We start from the raw sequence: 22,007 nt of genomic DNA, 5'->3' as shown, positions 1-22,007 counted from the left end.
TGTTTTGTTTTGTTTTGCTTTGTTTTTTAATTTTGCAATTCATTCATATCATCCCTTGTTTTTGAAGACATATAGCATATATTGGTTAAGAAGAAAAATGTTAACCTTAAATTGAGAACTCCTGAATCTTGATATCCTATTCAAGGATACCGCTAGTTTTTTAGAAGAAATCTCTGCAATAGGTTGTCAATACTTTTTTATTTGTTTTATTTGTTATTTAATTGAAAATGGGGAAAGAAGGATGTGCCTAAATTGTTTCAGTGAAATTGGAAAATACAGTAGGGAACATCCACTTGGTTCAAGTGTAAACATCGTAAATCAAAATGGAGATAAAATGGGCATGCGTTGTAATACATGAACTAAATTCTGATGTCCAATAGCTCAAGGACAACAGGACACTACAGGAACCAAATGTTAAATGCAGCTACATTTACTACTTGTTGCTTTTTTGTTTTGTTTTGTTTTGTTTTTTACAGAGAACACTGTTAAGAGTCATAGGGCAGAAATGCATGTAGACATTTCAGACCCCCTCAACTAGAGCACTTTAAGTAATAACACTTTTTTCTTCTCCTTGTCCACAGAAGAACAACAAAGCCAGGTAACTCTCATGCTAACTCTCAAAGATCCAGCAGCCTTTTTCATTTTTTTGGCTATGCTAATTCCAAAAGACCAAATCTTTGGCACTTGATAGCTCTTTTCCCTTAGTTACTGTCAGGATGATGCTTAGGATTGGAGTGGAGGCTGATTCATAAAACAAAGATTCAGTTCCATGATGAATATTGGAAATCATGGAATGCTTTTTTTTATTATTTTTCTCTCATCATCATGATTGTTGCAGATTTGCTTCTTTCCTTATGAGCAAGAAAACAAAGTTGAGACATACTCTACCAAGTTAATCAGATGTTCATAAAAGTGTGAAGGAAGAATGCAGTTTTCAGTCACTGCGTTTACTCCAGCATATAATATTTTCTGAATTTTCATTTGTGCTCTGGTGTTCTTTTGTGCTTTTTTTTCTTGATATCGTGCTGTTACAATCTGCACAACATCATCATAACCAAACTTACACCTCTTTTCCCTTCATTTAAAAACAAAATCAGAATAGATTCTATAAATTATTTATTCTCTGTCGTTTTGCAAAATGTACATCAAAGTGCTTTGCCTTACTGATATTGAGCTCTTATCCAGCAAAACATTTAAAACAGATAAACTTTAAAATAATCATAATCTATAAAGTTCTAGTATATTAGTAAATTTCTCATGTTGTTTTACCACATGGAGAGTCAAACATATTTTGGCCTCAGGAAAGGTGAATTGCTATGAGTATTGCATTAGTGGATTTTTAGCATTAACATTTCATTAAATGATACATAGGGAAAAGGGGTATGAAGATTGCAAGTGATAAGTTTAGATAAAAGCAGGCCAGACTATAGGATTATGAACCTTAACAGATACATTATTTTAGTCTAAGATTCATTTTGCAAGATGCAAAATAGAGTTCTTCTGCTGTTAAACAATTTTATGAGAACACACTATTTCAAGAAAAGTTTATAGTAAGCCATGCGTTTAAAAAGATGTAAGTAAACTTTTTTAAATGATTGCATTTTTAAGTCTTTCTCCTGAAAAAAATATTTAGAACTCAAGGAAGACCACTAAGAGACAGAGTGCAAACCGAATGTTGATTAAGTGTAGGATTAAAGAAGTAATTCTTAATTTCTGGTCATTTTCAGATCATATGTCAACATCAGTGGGACACAGCATAACTTTGTTCATCCCAAACTTAGTTGATTTCAAATAATTTGAAATGCCTTACAGCTATTTCAACATATCTATAAGCCTAGTTTTATGCCAGCTTTTGTTATTTGATTGTCACAGTGCTCCTTAAGCTATCAGCTACAGATTTTGAGTTGCACACACTAATATGGCTTAAGTGAAATACTTAACACATTTAAAATTTTTGTTGATTGAGGTGTCCTTGGGACCTCAGAAATTAAAGAAAGATGTTTTAATGGCAGAAAAAAAAAAAAAAAAAAAAAAAAAAAAAACATACTAAACACTATGCTTTCATACTTTTTTGAAGAACACTGCATAAGTCACAAGACAGCACCAGTCAGAGCATTTTTGTTAAATTGTGATGGTTGTAAATTCTTATCAAATGAATAAATTGGTTATTAAGGCTGACCTTTTTCCCTTCAAGTTTCAAAAGTACTTCTTAAGAACGCTTAATTTTCTGTTAGGAATATTTATTTGATTTTTGTCACCTATTCAGATTATTTGGAATGCTTGCTCTCTCCCCAAGTTCTCTCCCTTCTCCCTCTTCTCCCAGCTGTATACTGAAATAAATAACCAATTCAAATAAAACCTCCCAGCTATTCCTCATGGAAATCCATCAAGTAAAATCATGCTGAAAACTCTATCTTGTTGGAGAGCTGGCTTGTTAAGAAGAGAGAGAAGACCTCCAGTGATTTTCTGCAGCTTGACTGGAAGACCAGAGTTTTTGTCTCAGGAAAAAGCACTTGGATCTATGCTTCTGTCCCCGGTCCATCTGCCTGTGGGCATTAGGTGGGTGGAACCTGTGCCTCTAGTTCAGAGAGGCTGTGGAGCTACACTCAGCTAATCACGTGAATCCATTTGCTAGATGGTATAAAAGATGTGTTAATTGCTCCTAGGGAAGATCTCATCCATATTAGATGAGCTTTAGAAATGTGAGAGAAATTAAGGGTTCTGGAGGTTCAAATATGCCACTGATTTAAAATTTTATTACTAAATTTAATAAATTGATAAATAAAGCAATTTTATTGCTTTATTATTAAATATTAAATAATATTAAATATTATAAAATATTGGTCCCACATGTAATTGTGGGACCTAAACTTAAATGCACTCCTGAATATTGTTTCAAATTTTCCTCCTTCCCTGAAGGGAGATGAGTGCTGCACCTGGTATAAATTGGAGTATTGTCACTTTATCCAGGCAGGTTCTCAAAGAGAACATATATGAAAGTCTAAGAAGGTTTTTATCCAAAACCTGTACTTTAGCTTTTAAAAATAAGAAAATGAAAATAAAAATTAAAAAAAAAAATAAAAAGGGAAAGAAGAAACAGACCTGGAAACAAATATAATTGTAATGAGCACGTTTCTGCCTCAGGTTAGTCTCTGTTCTAAAGGATTTGCTAAGCCAAAGTCAGGTGCTTGTAAGGTTAAAGGAATCTTCCCTCTGAAATGCCTGCCCTGTTTACCATTTCGGTTTATCTCTTTGACATACGTACTACCCTTTTCCTCAAGTAGCCAAGGAGAAGTGTGCTTTTACAGTTTCTACCCCTTTAACAGGCAAAATCCCCAGTTAGGCAATCTTCCACTCCCCAGGATGTTTCACTCAGAAAAACTGATTTGTCCTTGGCAGTACCTATTTATTTTTGTCCTAGTACTCCATAATTAAAGTGTTATGGTTCTCTTTCATTAGCCTGTTGCCCATAGTTTCAGTGGTTTGGGGAATTTGGCTCAAATATATACAGAGAGTTTAATACAAAAAATACTTCATAGGGAGAGTTCGTTTTCCCAGATCGTCTTCAAAACCCATTTTTGCAACATTTTAAAATTGCTTAGGTAAAGGGTTATTGCCTGGAAGTTTGCACACAAACTCATATTCAGTGTGTATTTTATATATATATATATATTTTTTTTGTAATTTACATGGCTTTTCTGTATTAGTTATCTTGGGATAAATTCAGATTTGGAGGCCCAGTAATCCAGCTTAATGAAATAGCTGTGGTTTGGTGATATTCTAAATATATTTTTAGTACTTTTGATTTAGAATTAACTTTTCTTATTTGGCCTCTCAAATATGTTGCTAATTTTTCTATTCCTGTGCCATACATCTGTCTTCCAAATACCATTGCATCAGCTTGAGGATCCTCTGGTACTCAACTAGAGCCAGTTTGGCTGTACTGGGACACCATGTCAGTAGGAAAATCTCTCCATATTGAAAAGCTGAAGTTTTTATGTTTTGTTTGGTTGATTTGGGGAGTGTTTTTGGTTTTGGGTATAGTAGAAGTATTCTCAGTTCGTATTTGTACTGCTCTGGGCTGCAAAATGTAACATAAAATCCAGCAGTATGCTTAACCTACTCACGTTGAAAAACCTCTGAAAGGGCGTTCTTCAATTTCTGTCCATAGTTCACATACAATCAAGATTGTAGTCATACAATCCAAATAATCTCTATAAGCAGGTATTTACAGTAGTATACTGTACTTCTAGCAACATTATTTATTGCTTTACTGTTACATTATTACTTGTCTGTTATTCCTGTTAAATAATAAAATAGGTGTTAAAAAATAATAAATTCTAACAAATGTGTAGAGTGCATGGTCCAAACTGAGCAGGAACTGAAGAAGTAAGATTGGGCAATAGAATTGACAGAATATTTAGTCATTTTCAGTTAAATGATAGAATAGTTAATAAAGTCAAAAATAATACCCAGTTTTCCCCTCTTTTTGTCATTTCTGCAGTGATCCAGATAACAAAAAGCTTACTTATTTTTTATTTAATAATTTATAAACAAAAGCCTCTAAAACAGAAAATTATTGAAGAAAGGGCAAAAGCATATTGTATCTCTTTCAGGAAAGAATTAGGCTATATGCTGGCAAAGATGTATTGGGATTCTACTGTATACTTGCCTTGACTCACTGAGTGATTTAAACAAGGTACATGATCCTGGATAAATTTAACCTTTAAATCCGAAAAGTTAGCGAAAGAATTTAATGTAGAGCTTCCATTGCAACTGAAGTGCTTTGAGACCTGTACTTAAGATTCATTTTGGAAGTGTACACAAGTTCTTACAGTTTATGCTTTGTAAAGTATATTGGAAAACAATGTTTTTCCATGAGATATCAGTGCAGAACTTATTACTTGTTATTTAACTTTCATTAAAAAAGATTGTTTCTTCATACATCCTAACAAGTCTATGTTGTAAAGCCAAAGAGAATGGGATCAGTTGTCCTGTTAGTTAGGGCAGTATTTGATTTATCTCTAAACCTTATCTCAGGTTTCAACACTAAACCAAGTCTAAGTGTAGTTTCTTCATATGCTTCCAGCTGTGTTTCCCTTGGGCACAGTCTTACCTAGCCCAAGCTTGGACACTACATCCCTGTTGTGTCCCCATCACACTTGGTACATTGGCCCCAGCTGGGCTTCCTCACCGGGATGGAGGCTGTTGCAAAGTTGTCTGTGCAGATCATTGTCTTTCCCATGGCAGCAGCCCTTGGGAAGGAGGTGAACATTTTGGCCAAGTTGTTTCTTGTGGGTATTTACCCTATAGAGCGGGCATGTGCCTCTAGGGAAAGCCATCTTCTGGCTCGGGCATAACAGCGTGGGAGCCCCGGAATAGACAAGAGGTGCCAGGTTTGTTCTGAAACTTCTTATGGAAAATTCAATCCACCCACAAATCAAGTGCATATTTTTCTTCTAAGACTTTTGGGATGTTAGCACTGACACTAAATACCCTGGCTCTGGAAGAGCAATTGGAGGCTAATATGCAAATAGGTATGTTAATCATACATGTGCTAATTTTAAAAATGTGGTTTATTTTGGTTAGATTTTTATTAAGGTTTGGTGACTACCACTATGCAAAAGATGAGGGAAGCATTTTCAGATTGAAATGCTTTCTTTTATCTGTTTACTTAATGTTTTAATGAGGGAGCTGGAAGATGGATGTGAATACCTCTATATTTTATAACATCTAATCTAATGATATAATGATATAGCAGCTGCATTCTGTGAGGTACGTTAGATAATCTGTAGGTTTTCTAACTTAGTTCCTGGAAATTTTATCTTTCATTCTGCTAAGAACATTATGAGCAGATATCTTTACAGCTGCTGCATGGGAATACAGTGTGGTATAGTAGTAAATTACATTTGGGAGTTGCTAATGCAGCTATAAATCTGCAAACAAAAAGTTTCTGAGCCAAAGCTTTGACTGCATTTTAGAATGTACCAGATTTATGCGGGACAAAAAAAAGGGAAAAGAGTTTTCCATATATAGAAGAATGCTACAATTGTTTTCAAAGTTGCCATTGGAATTTATTGATTTAAATTAGTGATAATACATAAAATTTAATAAAAGTCTTAAAACTTGCTTACTGCAGATAATGATTGCAAATCTAGAAATTTATTAGAGAACTAAAATTTAACAAGGACCATTTGTTGTATACTTAAAATACAAAATTCTGTAGGATTAATGGAGGAGGTTGTTAGATATCACCATTTCATTGAAAAGTTTAACTAACCATTTTGTTCTAGTCATAGGGAGCATAAAATATGTGGAAATGTGATATCAATCAAATTTCTTCCAGGAGTGTCTCCACTTGTCTCTCAAGTTAAATGCGTATGTACTTGCTAGTGTATCTTTGTTGATGGACCCATGTAGCGTAGATGTGTATTCTGACACAAAGAATTTGTCCATCGCATAGTCATGCTTTCTTTTTGAATTACGCAATTAAACAGTCAGAGACTCACTCATATCAAGTATTTGTGTTCACACTAGGTTTTTGCTCTTACACTGCAGTTATGTTTTAGGCATGAGTTCTTCAGACGCCGGTCAGGGGTATTCTAGTAAGATTTCATTATATACAACTTTTCTCTCCCTCCAAGCAAAATAACAGTTTACACCTATGCTGGTTTTTGTTTCTGTTTTTGACACATAAAAACTCTATTCTTGTAGTGATTAGGCCAACATAGTTGATGAGTTACCTGTCAAGGGTGTACATTTTATTTCAAAGTTTGCGTCTATTTAATAAAACTCCATAGTACCTTCGTTAGGAACTTAATGTAATTTTCCTTTTGGAAATGTTTAGGTAATTCAACTTACCTGAAACCAGTTGACGTGAGCCACTTAGCATTTTTGATGAAGTTGGTTCATTTAGCTGTCTAAACTCTGACAGTATTTTAGCGAGAGACTTTATAATTTGTATAACAGAAGTGTGGCAAATTAAAAAATTCATACTCTGGCTGCCTGTTGCTTTCCCCCCCCAAGAAAACAACAAAAAAAAAAATGAAGTGGCTCTTGAATCCTGCTAGTTAGTTTACCTCAGTAGAAGCAGGTATGTTATTATGTTTATCTTGTGACTTGCTTCTAAAGGGAAAACCAATTTTCAGTATTCTCTTGATAATATATATTTTTTAGTTTACTAGCTTGTACCATTAGAAATAACTCTAGTAATGAACCAGACTGTAATTGTACGTTAAGGGACTGTCAACAATGACTTGTAATTTACAAGTATATAATAAACAGATACCATCATAGATCAATTATTGACAACAGACAACTATGTTTATTTATGTTATTTTAAGGGTTTCTTTGTGTAAATACATTTTATCTTGGAAGGCTGGGGGGTCAGGGGAGATTCTGTTACTATTGATCAACTTGGGCAGTATGATTGCTCTACTAGAAATGCAGAAATAAAGTATTGATAGAAGTCCATGTCAGTCACCATAAACAGAAATATAAGATTTCTGTTGTATTAAAATGCTCTTTTAGAAGCTCAGTGTTTTAACTAACCTCTAAGTAATTGTGCAGGGGGTACTGGCAGTCTGCTGAAGCTGTGTTGAGGGGACAACTCTGCCAACCTGCTCATGACCAGCAAGTGATGGTACTTGTCCAGGGGCTATTTTCAAAATGTTAGTCTACAAGACTCAACAGCATGCAGACTGTCGAGAAAATAAGTTGCACTTTCCTCCAGAAGAAATTGGGGTGGAATTGAGTCGTTCCTTTTGGTGGCTGTGTTAGCTTTGACACAGCACTAGCATTTAGGATACAGCCTATACCACAAGTACGTCAGTGCTTGAAAAGCCTTGCGTAATCTGTTGTGACTGAAATCGCTGGCTGGTGGAGCCTTGCATAACGCTTGTGATTTATGTACTTAAATAATAAAAGTATCTGAAGGTTCAAATTAACATCAAGGTCCCATTGTGGCACATCCTCAGGAGCACAAAAGCAAAATGTCTTCTCAACCTGCAAAGGTGAGAGGTCTGAGGCCTACACGTGCTGGGTGCAGATCCATTTTGTGTGTGAAGCCGTGCATCGCTTGAAGACTGGGTTTCCTATTAGGCACTGATCGTAGACATTAAGAAGCTGTAAATCATACAAATACAGTACATTGAAGATCCAATTTGTTAAAATGCATGCCTATTCTCTAACAGATTTCCAGTTTCTAAAAGGTGGTAAGATTTAGCTTATATTTTTGTAATTATTTCTGAGCCATAAAAAACATAGTTGGCATAAGGGATATAGGTGCCCTTTAGTTATGAATAGAAAAATCACAGAACTTCATTACATGGCTCATTATTCTGACCTGAAGAGCTCTCTCCTCTTCATCCACATTTTATTATAGCTTCTTGTAAAGATTCCTATGTGGAAAAATAGCATCCTAGCAAAAGGGTAATAGGCAAAAGGCTTTATTATTTAGTTCCTATTTTAACGGCAGTGTAAATACAGCTTCAAAGTATATTCTTGTAAAAGCAAATTGTGAAAGCTAAGTTTTTAATTGAATTTCCTCATCTTACAAACTGAGCATTCACTTCTGATGTTGACATACATTTTCTTGTTTAACTTCAGAAAAGATCTATGATAGGAATAACGAAGAAGGCTCTTCCCATAACTAGTGAAATTCATTTCAGCTTGGAAAATCGAAAAGGCTATGGATCAAAAACAATGGGTTGGGGTTACATAAAAACAAAGCGAAGTTTGGGTGTTACTTCTTTCTTTAGTTAAAAGTAACTACTGATGATTTTACTGTCTTCAGTTCTCAGAAGTTCATGGATGTACTCATTGAGTGTAGCCTTTGAACTCAATGGTGCTCCTGTTTTTAGTATCCCTCCAGGAGATACTTAGAGAGTCAGGAATTGCCTGTGTGCATTTTAGCCATATTTTCTAGCCATATTTTCTCTCTCAGTCATTCACCAGGAAGTAAGAATGGAGTTTTGCTAGAAACTTTGCTGCTGAAAAAGTTATTTCTCTGTTTTGTTTTTGAGTCAGTTTGTTGGGTTTTCTAACAGAAGGCAAAAATGCCCGTGTCTGAATTGTCTTTGAATTGTTTCAAGGTATTCCTCACTGTTTGCACGTATCTGCCTGAGGTTTTCTGCCCAGGTCCAAAAAACAATTAAATATTGTTGATTCACATTTTTATTCTGCCAGATACTACACTGCGTAGCCCATTATTCTTCATGTACAACCAGCCATCTTGCTGTTGGTGCTGTGGTGGCCCTGCTGGGCTCTTTGGCCCAAGCAATACCTGAAGGAAGCTGGGGAAGAAGGTGCTGGGATGCTCCATGGGGACTTGCACGGTGGTCTTACCTCAATTACTGCAGGAGTAATCCAACAACAATGACTTCAAACAGAGAAGTTTTGTGTTTTACTTCAGTAGGCAATGCTTCAGTTGATAGAAGTGGCAGATTTTAATTAATCCAAGTAAATTTATTTCCTACTATTTCTGAGATGAGCGTGAATTATTTCTTTCTGTTTAAGGAACTGTAGTAATATTTGCCTTCTAAAATGAGGGAATTACCTGTTTTTATTATTTCATTCAATTCAATTATTTTATCTTATGCCCTTGCTTCAACATCATGTGCTGAGTGAGATTCATTAACAGTTCTTTGGCAGTCACAAGACACTAATCATCTGTTTACAATATTGATCAGCTGCTTTCATGTTAAATTACATTGGAAGTGAGAAATAATCCTGCAGTGAATAGTAAACAAAGGACTGGTAAGCAAAGCAAGATGCTTGCTTAGGCTATATAAAATAGGATTTTCAGGTACCCCATAAACTTCTGCATCCTAATCAGCTCGACCAGCATAACAGCTTCCAGCTCTGAAATTAAAACAGAATTTCCCATCCACAAATATTTCATTCTCTATGGTTATCTATATTCTTATGGACACAGATATGGATTCATATTCCTATAGATACAAGTTTCTTTTAACTTCCCGCTGTTCTTCTGGGCTCCTAGGAGGTGGAGCAAGACATTATTTTTGAGTTGCGAGAATATTTATGGGCTAATAAAAAATACTTGGGTTTTGAAGCCTCAGGAATTTTATTATTATATATACATTCTTTCTATATTACATATAATGGGATATTATATAAAATAAATATATATAAAATAGCTGAATTCCTTTTAAATTAATCTGAAAAGGTTGAGTTCTGGGGCTCATCAGCACTAGAATTCATTCTGGAATTTTCTGAACATTTATTTAAAATGTGGCCAAGAATTTTACAAGTTTGTGTTATTTTTTCAGTGCTTTACTAAGAAATCTTTGTCTTAATGACTAATTAGATATGTTGCAGTAGTTCAGCTTCTATGAAAATTGTGAGTACTTACCTTCAAATAATGGGGTTCCTCCTAAGTGTGTTACTTTCAGATAGTCTGAATTGCTAGTTCCTACAGTTGTATCCATAGTCTTTTCCCCAAATAGCTCTTTAAAACAACAGAGGTCAGATAGAAGAGACAAAAAGTTTTTCATTTGGATCTATTATTCAGGTATCTGTCTGTGGTTGTTAATTAAAAAAAAAAAATAATCCATTTGCTTAAATTCAATTTAGTTTAGTCAGGAATATCTAATAAGGCTTTGTAATTCCTTTTCCTGCTGTTACACATGTTTCAGAATAAGTAACTAGCTGATGAAACTAGTCAGTCTTTTGCATATGAATGAAAGCAGGGAAAGAAAGATGAAGTTGAAGAATATAGATAAAACTTATGTGGAAGACTAGGAGGCTAAATAGATCTAGCAATGGTGGACTGAGTTTTCCATTACTTTCTGATGTAATTATGAGAGTTGCTTAAGTTGTGCTCGCTAGTCACATGATGCTGCCAGCATTTATTTCCGAATCAAATCTATAAAAGGAAATGAGAGTTCTCAGTCCTTGCAAACCACTTGTCTGGTAGGAAATCACTTACAAATAATAAAGTCCATAGTGGAGGATGAAACAGTTCCGTGATGTATGACCTTCAAAACTGGCTTAAGGAAAACAGTTGAAGCTGTGAGGAGTAGAAACTTCTCATACCGTCAGGATAATAATCTTCAGGCTTCTGTTTTTTCAGTTCGCTTGATGGTTGTCCTCACTATGAAGCTGTATTTACTGAGCCAGCAGGGGTTCCCTGTGGGCAGGACAGGCAAGCTGCCTGGGGACACTGCAGAGCTGATTCCCTCAGTTTTGTAATCCACTGGTCTGATTTAGTTGGGGTTTTCCCAACATCTGAGTAAAGAAAACCAAGACAGATTTGTAAGAAGTGCTGAGAGCACCCCAGGAATAACTTTCATTGGGGTTCTCACCTCAAAAGGTGTCAAACCACACATTTAGCTTCATATCTTCAAAGCAGCGGCCAGGAATTAACTACACAATTTTCTCTGCTCACTGAAATAACAATCCTCCAGAGGATCTCAATTTTTTGTACTGATTCTTGTGGAAGTGCATTGTGGCATGAAAATGACAGCTGTCTTACTATGCAGCTAATAGAAACTGTGATCAGATACAATGCTTCTCAAGATTAAAAACCATACAGGATTCAGATCTAAGCCTGACATGTTAGTCAAAGATGTAAGTTATTATTATTACCTTGTATTCCAAAAACAAAAATCTTCCTGGTGTGAAAAACCTGAAGTTTACCAATTTTTAGTAGATGTTTTATAGCAGTAGTGACATAGTCCCTTCATCAGGAATTGCAGAATTCTTTGTTCGAGGTCACTAAGTAAACATTTTATTGACTTACAAGATACCAAAGTATCATGTTCATTATAGTTTTTTACACAGAGGCCTCGAAGCTAAATGATTACAGAAGGAGAAGCGATAATAAAACCACTCCGGGTTGCTTTGCTGTCCTCTACTCTGAACAGACTCCACTAATCTTACATTATGAGGTGAAGATTCAAATTTTGACATACAGAACCTGTAGGCTTATGCAACACTGTTGTGGTTTTCAATAAACAGTAGGCAAACATCTTCCAGTACATATAACACCTGAATTATGTTTTTCAGTAATTTTTTGAGTTTGAAAGGTCAGTGTCCTACAAAGAAATGTATGTAATCAGCATTTCAGTCACAGTGATAAACTACCTGCTAACAAAGTTGTGAAGTCATAACATATTTCTGATTTTTCTGTTCAGTCAGTACTGAGAGATTTTCTGTGTTAAAGAAAATACCTTCAAGGAGAAGACCATGTATGAGCTTTGCATCCTTGGCACAACACCTTTTTTAGGCATTACATACACTAACTAATTTGCTTAAATTGTTTGTCCTGCTTTCCTTTGTAGAGGGCTTGATGACTCCCCTCAAAACAGCAGGTAGGCAAGGTGGTTCAAGGATTCATGATGGCAGACTTGAAAGTCAAAATACACAATTAAAATGGAAGCTAGAAGATTGATTCAGAGGTGGTTGTTTTAAATATGATAAAAGCTTTTTTTTTAAACAACAACAAAAAATATTTAATAAGTAGTGAAGGAAAAACATGGAACTGCACTTTGACAGAATTCTTTGAAAGAATTCTGCATTTTTAACCTCAAAGCCTATCGTACCCACAGTACTGGCCTCTAAATATTGATGTAGTGAAAACACAAGATGATTATTTTACTTTTGCTTTTGCTAGCATGATCTGAAGAATTCTCAGACCTCTTCTAGTGTTTGAGAGCATCTCTTTTGACACATTTAAGTTATGAGAAGTAAATGTTTCTTGAATTTAGTAGACAAGTTCTGTGATCTATGAAAGTGAACTTGTTGATTTCTATAAAATATCATGGCAGATGGAACGTGTTTCTAGAAGGCAGAAATAGAACTGCTCAGGCAATCAGGCTGATATCCTAACTGTACACACTTCTTGGAAATGGAGTGTAGAGTAAAAGCTTAAAAGTCAAGTCACAAAAATAGTTCAAGAAAGGGACTTAAAATGTTCTGTGTTTGTTGCACTCTTGGTTTTTGAACACTGTCAACTAGCTCTACAATCATAAATTTTCTCTAGATGCAGCACTATACGGTAGATACATGAAAATGGTGCTTTTATATGTTTATAAATGCTGTTTGTTTCCCCAGATTCTTTCCTTACACTTCCAAGTTAGAAAAGATTCTCCTAGAAGTTAATAAAGTGATTTTGTTTTCTTGGAACTTAAGGTGCACCAACACAAGGTTTTTACTGTGTTCAGTTCTGATGAACAGCAGTTTAGTGCAGGCTGAGCATGCTTCAAGGCTGTCATCTCCGTCCTAAAATAGGCAAAACAACTCCAGTGAACAGGGAGAGAAGGTAGATCGGGATGTATTACTTTTTACCTCTCTTAGATGGATCCAAACTTAGGTTTTGGAGGAGGGTTAGAGGCCAAACTGCTGATTTGCCTATCAGAATGAGTCACCAACTCGCAAAGGAATTGCATTGATTATTGCACACCCACAAATTACAACTGAAAATATCTTGCAGGGCTGGAGGTTATACTTTCCCTAAAGGTTTCTGTACAATTAACCTACTGTAAGTGCTGGTACTTTAGAAAGATCTGAACCAGACTGTTAAGCATGGTCTTTGCATGCCAGTTGACCACTCTCACATGGTTTCAAGCGTTTCTCACACTATCTCTTGGGTGCTAATGAAGGTTTTGATGCCACTGCTGTTGGAAATATTAAAGTCATGTCTTCCACTTCTGTTTTTAAATTGCAATTCTGTTTGCCTGTCTTTGTTATGGGCATTCAGAGTTTGAGCAGCTGCATTTTCTGTACCTGCAGCAAAACAGTTCCCTTGTTAAGCAGAGTGTTTCATAAAGGATTAAGAAGTGGAACTGGCTGAGCCATAGGGAACACTTTTGTCTCATAAACAAGAAGCTGATTATCAAGAGACTGTGCTTGTTTGTGGAAGAGGTAACTGAGCAGGCTCCCTTCTCTCTTGGGCCTCTTACCTGCTACCTTACCCCATAATTTCTGCATTAGGTCCGTTTAAATTTTTCTATTCCTACCTCTCTAATTACTGTTTGTAAATTTTGGAGGATGGTGAGTATTTTTAATAGAAGATGAGTTGCTACACTTGGCACAAGCAAACTAATTATAATTGGAGGCACTGGGGCAAATTATCTTTAACCATCCATTGTGGGTTTCTCGTAACATCAGCTAACAACTGCCTCAGTTAAACACTGGGTTATGACTCAAGTTGTGTAGTTGGACTCTAAAAATTACGATTGTCTGTGCAACTCCTCTATGTATAAGATTATGCTAATAGTTTTTAGATTTTTATTGTTTTTTGTTTGTTTGTTTGTTTGTTTTTCTGTACAGTCCTGTAGCATCCATAGCAGAGAAGCCCAGGCAATGGAAATAAATACTATTTTTAAAAAATTGTAGTACAGGGTTCAACTCATCTCCTTACTGTCTACCTCATTTCTTGCACAGGGTAGATGGTGTTGGCTGCCTAAAATACTTTTTCTGATTGTCATCATTCATGTGAAGGACTGTGTGTTACTCCTTCAAGTTTATTCACTCAGCAAGTTTCCATTATTACATTTATTCTCTATGCTCTTTAAAATAGATTTATTCTTCTGTGCATGCTAGGAAGTCTTAGCTGCTGGATTATATTATGTTGAGATGTCATGTATATCTTACAGAAAGATAATTGTATGTGATATAAACACTTTGAGAGATTAAGAAACTACTAAAATACTGTCCTATTCAGAGATTAAGAGATGTGTATATAGATAAGCATGAAGACAGACTGTAGCAATATCCGATGTGTATCAGTAGCCTCCAAAGGCAAAAGTCCTTTTGGTTCTTTGAGCATATTTTTAGCTCTCTAATGAGTATACTGGTCAGGATGTGTGTTTAGAAACACAGAGAATTTCTCTGTTGTTTTTCTTTTTCCCCTTCATTCTTAAGTTATGTCAGAGAAAGTTTAATTTCAAGCACAACCCAGTCAGAACAGCAGTGTTTTGAAAGTTTGACTCCAAATGCACAAGCCTTTAATTAATGGGAAAATGAACATCAAGGGAAAAGAAAATAAAAGAAAAGAAACGAAAAGAAAAGAAAAGAAAATAAAAGAAAAGAAAAGAAAAGAAAAGAAAAGAAAAGAAAAGAAAAGAAAAGAAAAGAAAAGAAAAGATAAGAAAAGAAAAGAAAAGAAAAGAAAAGAAAAGAAAGAAAAGAAAAAAAGTGGGTACAAGAATTTAAATTTAATTTGCCCTTGTCTTAACCTGAGTGGCTGAAAACTGCTTTCATCTGCATATTTTGCAGAAAGAGAACATAGTATAGTGGCTTACAGAGAGTCTTGGAGCTGCAAAAGATGCTGCTTCTTTTTCTAGGTTTCATTTGGCTGAAATAGAATATTTTTTTAATTGCTGTTCTGGTACTTTACATGGCTTAAGCTAAAAAAAAAAAAAAATAACAAAAACAAACGTAATACCAATGCACTAATCTGATTTATGGCATCTGTTGCCACTGGAGCGGCGGCAGACCGCTGCTGCGACACCCAGAGCAGCCATGAAGCATTCTGGAGCTCAACTGAGCTTTCTCTCCCCAGGGCTGGGGTCCCCATCGTCTTCCCATCTTCCCACAGGCACTGCATGGAAAAGGGCTTCCTCACAACTCCTGGGGAGGTGGAGAGAGTGCTAGGCTAGTCAGCTCTCCCACACCATGTTGCCACCCGTCCTCCCTGTTACAGCACAGCATCCTGCTGCCTGCTTAGTGCTGAAGGGACCAGGTCCATTCTGACCTCAGATACATTGGAAAGGATGGTTGGAAATATCTGGTTTGGACTGCAGAGCCAAGTGCTTCACACGTAGCAAACCCAACTGTAGCTTCCCTAAGCGACCTTAATTTGACTCCTTAAGGCGTCATCCCTATGGTATCAGCTTTTACATCCAAAATAAGAAATGTGGTTGCCCATCAGTTGTCACTCCATTCCCCAAACCCTTCCTACAGCAGGTGGGTGAGAGGGGCAGTGCCAGGGGACCAGGACAGTGCAGGGACCGGGATGGGACAGCCTGCATGCCCGCGGCCCCACGCCTTGAGCGGCACCACCTGGGGTAGGCCCTGCTCAATAGGGCTGGCAGCAGAAGTCACCTTGTGCTGCTCGTGTCTGGGGGAGGTTGGGGTGGGAATTGGTAATGAGTCACCGAGTTTAGGTTTTCTGTGGTTAAGCACCTGAAAAAGAGAAAAGTAGTAACTGAAATTAAGAACCGAAGTGGCAACTGCATTTCTCACCCGCAGTGGCTGAACTGTGAAAACCTATAGTGCTTGCTACCTCGGTTGCACTTGTTGACATGCTGATCAGATGGGTTTAAACTGTAGTTTAGATGAGAAATTACATCTTAGGTCTTGCGTCTTAGACCTGAAGCCTAGGAAAATAAGAGCATGGGTTTGGGTTCGAGGGAAATCAATCGTATTTCCTGTTTATCTCACCAGATGTTTCCAGGTTTACAAGATATTAACAGCCGAAATATGTGGAGTGGAAAATATAGTGGAGTCTTCCACATCCCAGTTTCTGGGAGACTGAAAGGTGACATCAGGATAGCTGGTAAATGTATGCTCCATCTGGAAGTAAGACAGGAAGGAATCTTAATAGAATAAAAAATTGTATTACTGACCTTGCCTGAACTTACGTGGTTTGTAAAGCAATTAGACGAAAAGCTCTGTTTCCAAAATACGTAAAGAAATGTTCTTGAAGATATGTCATTGTTTAATCTTTACTAATACTTATTCCTGATTTAGGCAGCTGAAAAGTGAAACAATTTCATTTTTTATCTACTTGAAAAATTTTTGTAGGAGTTGTAAGGAGGAGGTTTCTAAGGTAACCTACCAATAAATAAGTTTATTTCCAAAATAAGGAAAATAAATCTCAAGAACATACTGTAACTTCTGGTAGGACAACGTTGAAAAATAATGCTTTGCGACTTAGCTGTAGTGCATCTGCATTTGTTATCTGTATTGGTTTCTTAGACTGTTTTGTATAGGAATATATTCCCCCCCTTTTTTTTTTCAGTCTAAAAGTGTCCTCAGAACTGGGTAAGCAGAAATGCTTCTTCAACACCTTTTTAAAATGTAGTAAAAATATGATACTGTTTCTGTCAGTGACATCAGCTCAGGGTGTTTCTTAAACTTACTTTATTTTGAAAAAAAAGGAATCAGAAACTGTTTACATCACTTCATGATTTTCAGTTGATGTGTGAATGTTTATGTATAGCAAAAATGATATGCAAGTGAAAAAGAAGCTCCAAAATGTGGGGGTGAGTTTTTTGGACTCTGGGAAAGGGTGGAAATTTTCCAGATAAATTTTTATTAGTGAATATTTGAGGTATTGCATATCACATCTTCTTTCTGATCACATCAAAGTTTTGGTGCTCGTATGGCCTGATGATTGCTATAAATTTGTGGGTAACTGGTGTAAATTAAAGTGCGTAAGGTAAAAAAGTATCTGTAATTAATGAGTCCTGTTGTTCATGATACCCTAGGCATCATTTGCTTCTAATGCTCTAATTAGAATACTGTATCAAATATATATATATTTATATTAATAGGTGCAAATATTTATATGCCACTGTCTCTAAGGAAAAGTTTAGATGGAACAACTCTCTTTTGTTTTGCTTTGTTTTCATAGACATGTCACGATGTAGGTGTTTTTCTGCTTTGAGGCATAGTACGTTATTCCTGGTTCTCTTCGGTATGCTAAATATTTTTGGTAGATCTTGGTGACTTTGATCTGATAGAGGTCAGCTGCATGTGTTTGCAAACCGAGTGCATCAGATGTCCCTGGTGATTTTCCATGTCGCCGTTTTATGTTCCAGCTGAGGTTTCTTAAAGGACCTGACCCTTGGCTTCTAAGAACTTCTGAATAGCCACTTTGTAGAAGCCAGCACCCTTAAGAATATCTTAGTTTGGACATCTCGTAATCTAAGATGCTAAGGTCACAATTTACTCATAAAATCTTATTTGTTTTGTACTAACCGAAGGTAATACTTTCTGTGTTGTTCCCCAGAAATGTTAATCAAAAAGCTTTAGCCCGTCGTCTTTTATCAGCTGGAACAAATCTGGTTTCTCCATCATTTGAATGACCCAGGACAGGAGTTGCTAAATGTGGCTGCTGCTCTGAGTAGATGTTGTCCTGTGACAGAGAGCAGGTAGGGTCCAGGCAGAGCAGATAAATTTGTGGCATGCATGAGCATCGTCCTGCGTGCTTGTGTGTGCAGTGAGAGCCTTCAGCAACTAAGGAGGAAAGAAAGTGCTGAAGAACTTAAGAGAAGAGAAAGGGGTTAAAAACGAGTGTGAAAAGTTGGATCATGGTACTTGGTGTCTTGAAATGAAGCAGGATTTTTCTGGAAAGCTTTAGTCACCTGGGAAAGAAGGATTGGGTAGCTGTGTGGGAGGCAATTTGCAGGCAAGTGTACTCCTCTGCAGTAGATCGGTACATTTTAATGAGGTAAGTATATTTGCTCTGTTTTATAGGATTTGCTTTGGACTAAAAGTCTGGAAGTCGTTTTAAATAGACTGCTTTGAGATATAATGGTCAGGTGGAAATATTTGAAGCATATAATATGGAAGCCATGTATTTACAACATATTTGTAGGGGCTTAGAAACTGTGTTATTTTCACCAGAAGATTGCCTCTTTTCCAGAAGAGTTTAAAGAGTAAATAAAGCTTGTATAAAGGATGTAAAAACAGAAGTAAAGTCAGAAACTGCTCTAGCTATTGAATTTCATTTGTTTATTTATGTACTTATTTACGACTGCAGCCATCTCTCAAACCATACCACCCTGTAGGAAAGGAAGCTTTCATGCTAGCATCCCAGACCTCTTCCCATCCCCATCCTGTAGGGCTGAATGGAGCCATTTTTTAGATGCGGGAGCAGTTCCCCTCGGGTATGGGAACTCACACCACCGGTGGCACCAGTGCATGGCGAGGAGGGGAAAGCAGCACCATGCTTGGCCCCCGGGGTCGGCAGCAAGGAAACCCCTCCAGGAGGGAGCACCGAGGTGGTACGCTGCCACACATGCACCCATCCGAGCGGGAGGGACAGCTCAGTCCTCTTGCCCTGGGACCCTCCTGCTTACCCAGAGCACTTTCTTTCCAGTGAAAAGGCAGTGCCTTTGTTTAGACGAAGCTGCCAGCAAACATGCGTTCAGTTAATGAGCTAAATATCAACCGAGCAGAAGCTTCAAATTAAAAATGTGTTCCGCATTTTCTGGTGTTTATCATTTTGACTTTGCTCCACTTGTTTTGCCAATTCTTTTCTTTTTCTTGCAGCAGCTTTCTCTTTTACATTTGTCCATTTTGTCCTATTTATTTAGTTTGATAACTTGTCCTTTCTTGAGCTTGTTTTTGCTTTCTTTCTGCTGCAGGAACAGAGAGTTTATAATAGCCACAGCCTAACTTCAAAAGGTGGATCTGCAGTGTTTTAAACAATCATTACATAAGTTGTTAAAATAACAAAGACAAAATAAACATGTCCTCATCACGATGAAGAAATAATTCCAAGGGCAGTATAAGCATCTGCCAATCTCCAGTGATTCCTCTTTTCTTCCAAGACTTTCTGGTGAAGATTTTTCATGCCTGCTTTAGCATGTCCTTTTCTCTAATGCTCAAAGGCTTCTGAAAGAATGGATTTTTCTCTCTTTGCATATAACTGGGGGAAACTGGAAAAAAAATAGAAAGTATTTAATTAGTTGCTCATGTTCAAAGCTTAACTAAAATTTTTCGGTATGAGCTTCTTCTGCTCTGCTGAGAACTCCAGCAGCTCACAACCAGTTTGTGAGGAGCACAGTGTTACCTCTTGTGGTACACTACAGAGGTGGGGTTCAAGATAGGAAACCCATGCGGAGGAGAAGTAAAGTTACTGTGCTGTCGAGATATTTTGCTAGGAATGTTGTTTTTTGAGAGTTTTTAATCCTAACAATGTGGGCATGAGGGACTGGCAAACAATTGCAGAAATTTCATGTATTTACCAACAGGGTTATGAAGTGAGTAGTGGTGCTGCACCCATTTTACACAGAGCTAACTTGAATTGTGGAAGAGCGAAGCATTTTGTTAAGTTTCACAAATTTGTGATTGACCAGAGGTCTCTGGTGATTTGGTAGATGTGTTAAGGTGTTAAGAAGTTGCAAACAACTTCTGTGTTTAAATTGACACAAAACGTTAACAACTCGGTTTGGAAATTCTTTCATTTATCTAACCATGCTTCATTCAATTTGAGAAAGATCTGGTTGGAAAAACTTGGTTATGGTTTGGCATTCCAGCAACAATTTAACAGAAAGCTGACTCCCAGCTTAAAAAAGAGCTGGAGTGCATATGGCCCTACGGCCAGAGCTGTCGGGCAGAGTCCGACCCATCGTTGTGCACCTGCGGGCTTCGTCCAGCTGAGCTACAGCCTCCCCATCACCCAGGAGGGTTGCGATTCCTCTTTCAAGTAACTCTGAAATAAGCTGGCCGGCACATAGTTCTGGGCTGGGTTGCTTGGGATAGCTAGGAAAAGTGTGTTGTGCCAGGCCGCTGCTCGGAGGAAGCGGTGTTGAGCAAAGGCTCTGAAATTCTTGCAATTAAATTATGTTGCATGAGAAAATACTGAACAGCGGAGAGTTGTGTTTTTCAGGAAAAGTTACACAATCTTTTTAAAGTTACAGACTGGTCTTTCTCTGAGAAGCTAGTGATTATAAGCTGAGCAGCTTTTTGCACCACTTTCATGCCCTTTCCATGTCAGAAACATACATTCAGTTAAAAAATAAGTGAGCATGCTTCTGGGTAATGGTTGTACTTACAGTATGAGTACTCTGAATTTTGAAGACAGTCTTGATTACATAGCATGTACTGGGAACTGCCAGCAACCATATGTACAGTATATTTTACTACATTTTTGCTAATGAATGTGTGTTGTGTTTTTTTTTTTTCCTTTTCTTCTTTAAAGATGTAATTTCTCATTCCACAAAATTTCCAAGCAGGAAGGTTGGGTGAAGGAGGAACAAATCTAGGTTGGGGATTCAAAAGATTGAGAAATGTTCTCTTATTTGTTGTATTTCCAATTTTCAGGAATTCTTTGAACATGCAAAAAAGCTCTGGGATGATGAAGGTGTGAAGGCATGCTTCGAGAGGTCAAACGAGTATCAACTGATTGACTGTGCACAGTAGTAAGTGTTTCTTTCTATTGAATTAATAGCCAAGAATGTAATCTTTTCTAACAAGTTATGAAATATATTTATGTTTGCAAGATCTGGGTGTTTGGCAATGCAGCAATTAACATTTTATTTCTCTGTGTATAGCAAAAGTAATTGATGGCTTTATCATAGCCTGTCATTATTACACACCTAAATATTCTGCTTTAGATACTTTAATACTTTAGGTACTTTTTAGATACTTTAGATACTTAATAAAGGCCAATATGAAAGGAAAAATCAAATAAGTATCTGTATCCCTTTTGAAATACATTTACACAGAATAATTTTGATTGAAACTATGAAGTTTTAAAAAGTTAGAACCAATCTAAGGAAAATGCTCTGTTTTAAATTCTATGACCCAGTGCTGAAATACCTCTGTTTTTTTCATATTTCACTAAAGCTTCTGAGATTTTTACCTAACAGGATGCATACCTCCTTTACTATTGTGTCTCTAGTATATTCTCTGGGAAAAAATGATAAGCACTATTTCATGCAAGGTAGTAATATGTTTGTTATTCTCTCTTTCATATCAATCAAGTCAAACAGTACATTTGTGCATAACAGTAGTAATCCTTGAACAGGTTTGTCTGATTGGGAGTGTTTGGAAAAGAGATATGTAGTAGCTTGTGAAGGTGCAAATCATAAATACGTAGTACATTGATGAAAACAGATTAATCAGGAAGTAGTACATTAACGTGCCAGGGCTACAAAACTCCGCTGTCCTTAGTAATAACCCAGCTCTGAATTAGACTTTGACCAAAAATACACATTTCATGTGAACTGCTATTGCGAAAATGTGTACTCTTACAGTTGCTATGTGATTTTGGGTTTTCAGAGAACACACTCCAGTGTGTTATGATT

General features: G+C 36.7%; 1 protein-coding gene across 1 annotated transcript in view; it reads left to right on the top strand.

Moving 5' to 3' along the window:
* Nucleotides 1-22,007, top strand: part of GNAL (G protein subunit alpha L) — a 123,439-nt gene that overhangs the window by 42,922 nt on the left and 58,510 nt on the right. The window contains exon 5 of the mRNA XM_032182451.1: nucleotides 21,022-21,119. Coding sequence (XP_032038342.1) covers nucleotides 21,022-21,119 — 98 coding nt within the window. The remainder of the gene's footprint in view (nucleotides 1-21,021; nucleotides 21,120-22,007) is intronic.

Source organism: Aythya fuligula, chromosome 2 (genome assembly GCF_009819795.1).
Source record: "Aythya fuligula isolate bAytFul2 chromosome 2, bAytFul2.pri, whole genome shotgun sequence".
Taxonomy (NCBI): Eukaryota; Metazoa; Chordata; class Aves; order Anseriformes; family Anatidae; genus Aythya; species Aythya fuligula.
Note: the sequence above shows the minus strand (reverse complement) of the source record. Positions and strands in the feature narration are given on the sequence as shown.